General features: G+C 37.5%; 1 protein-coding gene across 1 annotated transcript in view; it reads right to left on the bottom strand.

The window, feature by feature from the left end:
• Window positions 1–11,526, bottom strand: part of LOC101649504 (A disintegrin and metallopeptidase domain 3) — a 149,656-nt gene that overhangs the window by 17,031 nt on the left and 121,099 nt on the right. The window contains exon 18 of the mRNA XM_045286863.1: window positions 2,610–2,724. Within this exon, the coding sequence (XP_045142798.1) occupies window positions 2,610–2,724 (115 nt within the window). The remainder of the gene's footprint in view (window positions 1–2,609; window positions 2,725–11,526) is intronic.

The following is an 11,526-nucleotide window of genomic DNA, read 5'->3' on the forward strand; positions in this document are numbered from 1 at the left end:
TGATCACACAGGCTGGTGTGCTTCTTCCATGTGGGCTTTGTTGCTTCTGAATTAGATGGCCGCTTGTTGACCTTCAAGCCTTTAAACCACAGGCTCCATTCATGTCACCAAGGCCAACTCTACTTTGAAAAGGAGGAGATGCTTTTCAAAGTAGAGTTGGCCTTGGTGACATGAATGGAGCCTGTGGTGTAAAGCCATCAAGATCTTCATTTGCTGATGGGGTAAAACCCAAAATGAGAAGAAACAATGCTGTGTGTGTGTGTGTGTGTGTGTGTGTGTGTGAATGTACAAATAATCAGAACTTGGAATATATGAAAAATGGATCAAGAAAAACTGGAAGTAATCAAAAATTAAATGGAATATAAAGATCAATATCCTAGGTACTAGAGAGCTGAAATGCACTGATATTGGTCATTTTGAATTAGAATAGCATGATTTCTATGCCAGGAATAAAATAATCTAAAAGAATGGATTTGCATTCATCATCCAAATAGACATTCCAAGGTCTAATTTGAATTCCAAAGCAATCAGTTATAAGATTGTATCTATCTGCCTACAAGTAAATCTAATCAATGCATTATTCAGATTGTGCACTAACTACAAAGGCCAGTGATGAAGAAGTTGAGGAATGCTACTGCCTTCAGTCTGAAATTGTTCTAACACACAATAAAGAGGTATTGATAAGTATTGGTGATTGGAATGCAAAAGTTGGAAACTGTAAGATAGGAACAGTAGTTTGAAAATATGGTTTTCACGTGGAATACACAGAAACCTAATTTATTACATTTTGGGGAAGAGATGATGTTATACTATAGTTGTTAAGTTCCAGTAGGTCGGTTCTGGCCCATAATGATCCTATGTACAACAGAACAAAACACTGTCCAGTCTTGTGTCATCTTAAAAATAATTTCTGTGCTTGAGCCCAAGGTTGCAGCCGCGGTGCTAATCCATCTTATGGAGGCCTTCCTCTTTCCCACTACTCCTCTACTTTACAGAGAATCCTTCTCCACGGATTCATCTCCTGACCACCTGGTCAAAGTATGTCAGATGACATCTTGCCATCTTTGGCTGTAAGGAGCCCATTCTTGCCCTACTTCTTCCAAGACAGACTTAATTGTTCTTTTGACAGTCGAAGGTACTTTCAATATTCTTCTCCAACAACATAATTCCAATGTAGCAATACTTTATTCCATATCCAATTTTTACATGCATATGTGGCAAATGAAGGTACCACGGCTTGAGTCAGGTGCATCTTAGTTCTCAAGGTAACATCCTTCTTTTTCAACACTCTCAAGAGGTCTTTCGCAGCCCATTGACTTAATGCAATGTGTCTTTTGATCTTTTCACTTCTGCTTCCATGAGCATTGGTTGTGTATTCGAGAAAAATAGCATGCTAGATAGTTTCGATCTCTTTTCCATTTATCATGATGTTACCTATTGGCCCAGTTGTGAAGATTTTAGTCTTCTTTACATTGAGTTATAATCTACTGAAGGCTGAAAATCTTGATCCTCATTAGCCAGTGCTTCAAGTATTCTGTGTTAAGCAAGCCAGATAATGTCATCTGCATATTGTGGGTTGATAATAAGCGTTCCTCCAATTCTAATGCCGCATTCTTCTTCGTCATATAATCCAGCCTCTGATTATTTGTTCAACATACAGATTGAATAAGTATTCTGAAAAGATATACTTCTGACATCCTGATTTTAAACCAAGACCTGCTTCCCTAGTCTGTTCTTGATCCAGATAGAAGTTTTGCATGAGCACAAGTAAGTGTTATGGAGTTCACATTCTTCCAAAGGCTATTAATTATACAGTAGCTAAAGCAAATGGAAGAAACTATGAAGTCAAAGGGAGAACAGAAAACTTCATGAAGCAGCAGAAAATCAAATATTCTAATGAAATGTACAGACCTGGAGTTAGAAAACCATAAGGGAAGAACACTCTCAGCAGATCTTAAACCGAAAAAACTCAAGAAATATTTTGCCTCCAGTTGCTATATTGAAAGATTATATGAGAAAATATCAAGTGATTCAGGAATGGCTAACAATGCCTACTATCCACACATAGTACTAATATGTAAGATATTTTTTCTTTGAATACTATGGCTTGCTATAAATGTGAAACTCATTTTTAAATTAGTACATCATGATATGTCAAAAAATACACATACTATATATAGTTAAATTATATTTCCATTTATATACTTTAACTACATCATGATATGTAAAAAATAAGAATAGACATCCAGATGTAGTTAAAATATATTCCCATTCACATACTTTAATGATGTAAAAACTCTTCTTTATAACTGTTCTGAAAAATGTGGGTAAAGATAGGGAACAAGTCATTTGATATTCACTTCTAGATTAAAATGAAAAAGTATATATTATATTTATAATGACAATATTAACTAGAGCGCACTATCTAATAACCACTGATGACATGAGACTATTAAAAATAAAATTAACTAAAATAGAATTATATTGAAAATTCAATTCCTCATTTTCCTCTTTTACATATCAGATGATTGTGTTTTCCATAAGTTAGTAGAGACAAATATCATTTCTACAAGTGTATAAAGCTCTGTTGGAAGACATTGATATATTACCTGTTACACGCCAAAATCCATCATCTATACTTCCCCCAAATGATGCTGGTGCTGGATCACAAAAAGGAGGTGCATATCCTACATCACATTGACAGTTCAGGTTCTGATTACAAACCTAAAATTAAAACAAAGTAGAACATAAGACTTTTTAACATGCAGCATAAAAACCAAATGCATTGTTTGTGATTATTAGTCAATTTATATCACCCTAATAATGTACATTTTATAAGTTATTGTCAAAAGTAATAAAAAGTCTATATATTTTCTTAATACAGCTCATATTGCTTCTTCTTTTAACTATGCATGCATGTTTGTATGTATGTATTTAACTTTTAGGAGTTTTATTGACATATTTTTCACATATCTACAAATGTTTGGTCATTAAAAAAGAACTATGTATTCATCACCACCATAAGTTCTAGAACATTCTCATCCTTCTTATACTCGTTGTTATTAGTGCCATATTTCCCTCCCTCCTCACCTCCCATTCCCCCATTAAACTATTAAGCCATCTACTATCGCTGTAGATTTATGTATTCTGGAAAACATACAAAATACAAACCAGCAATTACAAAGAAAACTCTAAATAGAATTAAAAGCAAAAGAGATCACAAACTAAAATAGGTCAAAGGGGAGATCAAAAGGAAGTGTTATATTTTAGCCCAGTGATTCTGCAACAATCACTTTCTGTAGAGTCTTCATCATCTCACAAGGTTATTCACAACATGGTCCATGGACAGAGGGGATTCACCGTAGGTGTAATCCATGTGTATTTCCTCTTCACTGTTTTTCAATATGAATGAAACAATTTTAAAATAGGTCAAGAGCTCTAATGATAAGTATGACATTTTTACCAAACTAGATCTACCATAATCGAGTTTACAATGCTTCCCGTCAGAGAGCAAGGCTATTCAAATCCCTCCACTATGGTCAGAGGGGCTTTACTAGAGGCTTCATTCATGTAGGGACACTGCAAATGGATTTTGGGTCTCCACTGTTATCCATAGCCTTCTGCAAACCAAGTGTTCACAATGTAAGCTCTGGTATTATTCCCTCCTTCGTGTTTGTAGTTCACTATTTGTCATATTTGGGTCACACAGGCTGGTGTGTTTCTTCTATGTAGACTTAGTTGATTCCTCCTTGAAATGAAGCCTTCTTTGAAGACAAGCCTTTAAGACCCCAGGCACTACTCTTTTTGAAAGCCAGGCACCATTTGCTTTCTTCACTACATTTTCCTATAGCACCCATAACTTCAGTGACCTCTTCATGAGCATTGAGCAGGGCCATGTCATAAGAACCATTTGTTCCTAGGTTTGGGGTTAGAATTAAGTGTGAATCCGAAATCCATTCACATACCTCTGGTTTATAAACATCTTTAGTTTACTTTAAGAAGCAGCATATTATTTTATGAGAGAAAATAGTATTTATCAACCCCCCTAGGGTATAGGCGGACATTTGACGGCTGTTGGTCCTTTGTGGAAGATTCGTTGGCTATACATGGATGAATTTACTTCTGGGTTTTCAGTTTTGTTCCATTTGGGGGCAAGTAGTGTGAGGTCTCCTACCTGGTGCTTCTTTCAAGAAGGTCTTTGTTTATCCTGAGCCTCTTCCTTCTCCATAATGAGATAGTAATTCGTTTTTCCACTTTTAAAAGATTGAAGTTGGAATTCTATTGTATCTATAGATTGCGGTAATATTGCTATTTCACAAAATGAAATCTGGCTATCCATGAGTGGGAGATATTCTTCCATTTATGTAGGTCTTTTTTAGGTTTCTTGTGTTAGTGGTTCTGTAGTTATCTTTTGACAGGTCTTTTGTTTCTTTGGCTGGGTTTATTCCTAAGTATATTATCTTTGTATTGGTTATTGTGAATGGTATTGCTTTCTCAATATCTTTCTCAGAGCTCTCTTTACTAGTATACAAGAATCCAATTGATTCTGCCTGTTAACCTTGCATTCTGCTACTTTGCCAAATTCCTCAATTGTTTCCAATAGTCTTTTTGAGGATTCTTTTGGATTCTCTATATAATCATATTATCTGCAAACAGTTAAGTTTTCCTTCTTCTTTGCTTATTCTTATTCCCTCAATTTTTTTTGTTTTTCTGGCTAAAATTTCCAGTACAATATTGAATAGAAATAGTGATAGGGGGCAATTTTGTCTGGTCCCCATTTTCATGGAAAATGTTTCTAGTTTTTCGTCACTGACCATGGTAGTGGGTGTTGGTTATTCATATCTGAGCTTTATTATGTTGAGGAATTTCTCTTCTATCCCTATTTTGTCAAGTGATTTTATCACAAATGGGTGTTGCATATGCTCAGAAGCCTTCTCCATATGTATTAAAGTGATCGTTGGTTCTTGCCCTTTACCTTGCTTACATACTGGGATACATTTATTGTTTTTTGAATGCTGAGCCATCCTTGCAACCCCGGTATGAATTCCACTTAGTCTTGGTGACTTTTTTTTTGTTGATATAATGTTGAATTCTATTGGCCAGAATTTTGTTGCGGTTTTTTACATCCATATTCATGACTGATATTGGTCTGTAATTTTCTCTTTGTGGGGGTCTTAGCCTGGTCCTAGTAACAAGGTTACACTAACATCATACAATGAGTTTGGGAGTGTTTTGTTCTTTTCAATATTCTGGAAGAGTTTGAGTAGCACTGGTCACAGGTCTTCCCTAAATATTTGGTGGAATTCCCCTGAGAAGCCATCAAGTCCTGGGATTTTCTTGCTTGGAGATTTCTTAATGACCATCTCTAGTTCTTCTTTTGTTATGTCTGTTGAGTTTTCGCATGAATGCATCTGTCTGCATTAATTTAGGTGGATGGTGTATTTCTAGGTAGTCCTCCCATGTCTTCTAGAGTATCAAATTTGTTGGAGTACAGGTTTTTTATAGTTGTGTGTTATTACTATTCTTATTTCATTTGGGTTTGTTGTGATATCACCCTTTTCATCTCTCATTCCAGGTATTTACATCGTACCTTTCTTTCTCTTATGTTTCTCAGCAGTCATTTTCTTCTGTTGGAAGGTTTATGTTGTTGTCCTTGTTCCAGTTGCTAAAGGTGTTGTATTAAAATATTTTAATGTGTACATTGATTACAATAAATTGACTTCTGAGCATTGTTCTTGCTGTGCCCAAAAAGTTGTGAAATGCTATACTACCTTACTCATTTGTTTCAAGGATTTAAAATTTTATTTGATTCATTGCTTGATTTTTAGTAGTATGAGTTCTATTTCCATGTGTTTACTTTTTTTTGTTTCTGTTGCTTCTAGTTTAGTGTTGATTTCTAGTTTTATAGTATTGCCAAATCTCAGAAAATAGATGGCCAAATCTCAATTTGGGGGATTTATTAAGGCATGTTTTCTGACCTAGTGTGTGGTGTATTCTTGAAAATATTCTCTGTGCTCTGGAGGAAACTGTATACTGTATGTTTTATTTTATAAAGACATAATCCAGATATTATATCATTCAATAGTTCAGTCATAACAAGCAGTGTTGTAGAATCGCTACCATTGTTCCATATTTGTCTAGGACAGGGGTAGGGAAACTGTGGCTCAAGAGACACAGGTAGCTCTTTTGCTAAATACATATGGTTCTGAAGTAAAATTTAAAATGAAAATAAAACTGTCATAATTTCATCTAAGGGTATGATTCAAACAATAGTGATTTCATTTATTTGTAGAAATAGATTTATGGCCCTTGAATAATTTTTAAATTGTTGGGAGTGGCAAAATTGGTTCCTTGGTCTCAAAATCTGCTAACCCCTGGTCTAGAACATCTGGTTCATTTATTATATTTTTAGACCTTTCTTTGTCATTATTGAGATCCTTTCCTGATGATCTTTCTTTGAGACTGGCTTATTGAAGTCTCCCATAATTATTGTTGAGCTATTTCTCTCTTCATTTCTGTGAGGATTTGATTAATGGATTTTGAGGGTCAATCATTGTGTGTATATATGATGTGTTTCCAACAGGTTTATTGGCATATATGATGGGGTGTCCCAAAAAACATGGATTTTTTTTCCAAAATTATGTATTTAAATTGTTCTACAAAACAACCATATCACCTTCAAAGTACTCTCCAGTACACTTGGTACATTTGTCAAATTTGCAATTCCAACTTGAAGATCTATAAAAGTGCAGGGGTAGTATTCAACCTGTCAATCAGGTCACAGCCCGATGGTGTCTATTTGTGGGTGTGACCTTCTTATAGGAAGGATGCTGGAAACCTCCACTTAGCTCTCTCTGCTGCCCTCACCATCCTGGTGGCTGATCCGGATTTCTGCCAGAGCCACCACCATTGAATACACATGCCAATGCACTCACTGGTCTGTGGTTTCCCTGCATTTGCATCATTGCACTTGGCTGTGCGTGGCTGAAGGGGGACTAGTATTGGACTTATGGACTTAAGCTGAACTGGGCTGGAATGCTTCCTTGATATATAATTACTTCTTGATAAAAATCTCTTTCTTTCACATAGATGAGTGTCACTGGATTTGTTTCTCTAACATGTTACATGAGGAGTGGGGCACTAGAGAAACAAATCATGAGGATGGAAGTTGGAGGCTTGTCTGACCTCCCATGATAGTTTTTTCTTCCGTGGTTAACCCGGAGGTGGGAAGTGATGGTCGATGCCTAGAGGCTGTCTTTGGTTATTCCTAACTGAAATGGTGAGTACAAAGGTAACAGGTGTAAAGTGCCCCTAGAACTTCTCTGAGGTGATGCCTGGCCCTGGTTGATGCAGCCAGAAGCCTAAGATCATATTGAATATCAATGGGATAGTCTAGCTAAGAAAAGATTGAATTTGACGGTTTTAAGAATTGAGTTTAGGATCTGGCTGTACTAGGATTGTGCTGATTTCTTCTACCAATTGTTATTGATATAATGTATGATAGGAGTGATTATTGGAAAGTATGACTATAGAGTGTTTGTAAGCTCACTGCCTTCAGCCATTAAATTGGAACTGTTAAATATGTTAGTAGGAAATGCCAAGAAGGAGGCTTAGATATTTGCATTTGAAAAGATTTGCCAAGAGAGCTAGGGGCAGACTGGAGAAAAAAGGCAATCATTTGGCTGCTTTGAATTTTCAACTAGCTGTTTGCTCCTGAAGCTGGAAAATTTTGGAGCAAAGAGGGAGCTCTCCGCTCTAGGACTGAATGTTAATGGGGAACCTGAGGACATCCCGAAATGTTTGCTAGGTGACTCCTGCATCCACTTGTTGAATGGAAGTGGTAGAAATGTAGCAATAGCAAACTGGGCTGAGTCGAGCTACTGACATCCATGGACCTGGTTCACAAGGACTGGAGGAGGGATGAGAGTGTATTGGATGGTCTGAAGTTTAAAGAGTTTAGGGGAACCTGGGCTTATGGCATAACCTAGCCTAAGGGGGTAGGGTTTTTGAGATTTGTAATTGGGCCCATGGTTTAAAATCAATGGGAACCCTGGTGAGGTTAAGTGAAGCGGCCACACTGAGTTGAGCTGAGCCTGACCAGATGAAGAAAAGACTTTTTGATCCTATGAATTGGTTCACATTGCTGCCGACTTTATGGCTGTCCTTTTCTGATTTGACTTTGCTTATGGATGCAGACTCACAAAGTACCAACTGGAATGAAGATTCTTCTCACATCAAAGAGCATGCCTGTCTCCTCAGAGCACTGGGTTGATAAAAATAGGCTGTATGACAATTGGGATACCCAAAATGGTGAGATGGGGGACAAAGGGATGAAGTGGCTGGCTTACAAACTTTCATGGGTGGGGGAAAATGTTGATAGGATTATAGAATTCATGTGTAGGTTTTCATGTAACTACAATTTTTAGGCAGAGAAACATTTTTATTGTGTTCTCTTATAGAATACTATGTTTTTATGGGGCTGGCACACTTTCAGTTGTATACATTGTAGTTTAATTCTGTTAAGCACAAACATGGTTTTATTGTTTTGTTTCAAAATTATGTATGGCTAAACATTGTGTAAAGGTATCAAGTTGACAAGGGGTGGTCTGTGGTAGTTACATAATGTCATGTCAACTTGAAGATATATAAACATGTGGGTGTGGCCTTCCTATAAGGAGGCCCTAGGAACTTCCCCTTAGCTCTCTCTGTCCTCACCTTCCTGCTGGCTGACCCTGATTGCTACCAGAGCCACCACCATTGGATCCACATGACATTGCACCCGCCAGCCCGGTGATTTTTCCTGCATTCTACATCACTGCACCGGCTGCATGAGTCCTGGAGGGACTTGAGGACTAGTATCAGATTTATGGACTTGAGCTGGACTGGGCCGGGATGTTTTCTTGATAATTACTTCTTGATGTAAAGCCCTTTCTTACCCAAAAATGAGTGTCAGAAAAAGAAAGATGAGTGTCTCTGGATTTGTTTCTCTAGTCAACCCAGCCTAACACAAGCCATTTCTTTGAGGTCTCACTGTTATTCACTTATTTCCGTCTGTTCACGTGTTTTTGTTGTGTGCTGATATGTTCCATGCTTTCCTGGACATCTTGGTATAACTGTTAGGGTGGCAGGGAGATCAATTGTGTAGGAGTAGTAAACTCTGTTGAGTGGTGTTGCGGAGGAATTAGAGACATTTCGGAGCAAGTATTTGGGTCGAGTGGTAGAACAAAGGTTTCTGTCATTCTCACCATCCCAGGATTTCCGGGGAGGTTACATCATGTATCTATTGGGCTGGTTTCTGGAATGCTTGTACCTTGCTCTCTTTACCTTGGTGATTTCCCCCTGGTTCTGGGAGAGGGTCTCACTCTAGTAATTAAGCAGCCATCTTGACCCAGAACTCCCTACTCTTTCTTCTTATTTGGCTTATGTAATTTTAAATAAAAGCAGAAACATCCTTGAGACAAATGAAATCCAAATGAATTATGAGGCTAAAAGTGATAAAGTAGTAGGACTTGGTAGTTTATTTTGAATTGTGGCAGGATTTAGAAGGGAATGTGGCATAAAGGATATCATTGCTGATGTCAGATGGATCTTGCCTGAAAGCAGGGAATACTATGATGATATTTAATTTTGTTTTCATGAGTAGGCAAAGAAATTTGACTGTGTGGATCATAACAAACTATGGATAACATTGAAAATAACGGGAATTTCTTAACACTTCCTTGTGCTTCTGTAGAACCTCTACTAGAACCAAGGAGCAGTTTTTTGTATAGAAGAAGGGAATATTGCATCACTTAAAATCAGGAAAAGTCTCCCCCTGCCCCAACTATCATGATCCCAATTCTACCTGACAAATCCAGTTGGACCGGAGGATGTACACTGACTGGTACAGATAAGAAATGGAAACACAGGAAATCCAGGACAGATGATCCCTTCAGGACCAGTGATGTGAATGGTGATACCAGGAGGGTGGAGGGAAGGTGAGGGAGAAAGGGGAAACTTATTACAAGGATCTACATATAACCTCCTCCCTGGGGGATGGACAGTAGAGAAGTTGGTGAAGGGAGATGTCGGACGGTGTAAGATATGATAAAATAATAATTTATAAATTATCAAGGGTTCATGGGGGGGGAGCAGGAAGAGAGGGGGAAAATAAGGAGAGGATATCAGGGGCTCAAGTTGAAAGCAAATGTTTTGAGAATGTTGAGGGAAACAAATGCACAAAAGTGCTTGACACAATGGATGTATGTGTGGATTGTGATAAGAGTTGTATGAGCCCCCAATAAAATGATTTAATTTTAAAAAATCAGGAAAAGTTGTACACCATATTTCACTATACATATTCAATTTAGGGTTTTTTTGGTTGTTGTTTTGTTTTGTTAAAAACATCCTAATAAATTTGAGCATGTGAAGAATATGGCATTATGATTGGAGGAAATCCTATTAACAACCTGTGGTATGTAGACCACCATACTTACTGATATTGAGGAACTTAAAGAGATTGCTGCTAAAATCAAAACTGATGCCTACAACGTGTTTGAAAGTCAATGTAAAGAAACCAAAATCCTCACAACTTGACCAGTAGGTAACATCCTGATTAATGGAGAGAAGAATGAAGCTGTCAAGGATTTGATTTTGGTTGGATCCACAAACAATGCACAACAAGCAGCAGTCAAGAAACCAAGTGACATGTCTGCTCCACAAGACCTGTTGAAAGTGGTGACAAGCAAAGGTGTCACTTTGAGGACTAAGGTGCACTTGCCCCAGCCATGGTACTTTCAGCCCCCTCATATGCATGGACAGTGAACCAGGAAGTCTGCTGGAAGAGATGCACTTGAAGTCTGCTATTGGCCAAGAATATTAAAAGTATTCAGCATGCCAGGAGAACAAATAAATGTGTCTTGAACAGATAACAACCCTAAGACTTGTTTGAAGCATTCAAAGATGACAACACTAGGTCTCACATTCTTTAGATATGTTATCCAGAGAAAGCAACTCCTGGACAAGGACATGATGCTTGGAAAAGTAGAGGATCAGTGAAAGAGAAATACCCTCACCCAGCTGTACTGACAGGGTGGCTGTGACAATAGTCTCGGTAAGGCTATCCAGGACTAAGCAGTGTTTCTTTCTGTGGCACTTAGGGTCAATTTGCATTGTAGGTGACTTGATGGTGCCTAAAAACAACAACAATAACAGGTGATATTAGCTTAATAGTCAAGTGTTATGAAAAGAAAAAAAATCTAAGAAGATAAGCTTGTTTTTTCAGTACCAAAATTTGTAGAAAATATATGCAAATCAGATGTTATGAAACACTATAAATAAAAATTCGTTCTATTAGAGAATTTAGGAGAAAATGATGTGCATCTATAGGTATATATGTACATATATATGCATGTACATAGACTCTCACTGTATTGAGTCAATTCTGACTCATGGGAAGCCTACAAGACAGAGTAGAACTGTCCCTACAGGTTTCCAGGACTGTAACTGTAACAGGAGTAGAAAGCCCCATCTCTCTTCTATGGAGTG

This window comes from Echinops telfairi, unplaced genomic scaffold, assembly GCF_000313985.2.
Source record: "Echinops telfairi isolate 266 unplaced genomic scaffold, ASM31398v2 ScPeMD7_9;HRSCAF=40, whole genome shotgun sequence".
Lineage (NCBI taxonomy): Eukaryota > Metazoa > Chordata > Mammalia > Afrosoricida > Tenrecidae > Echinops > Echinops telfairi.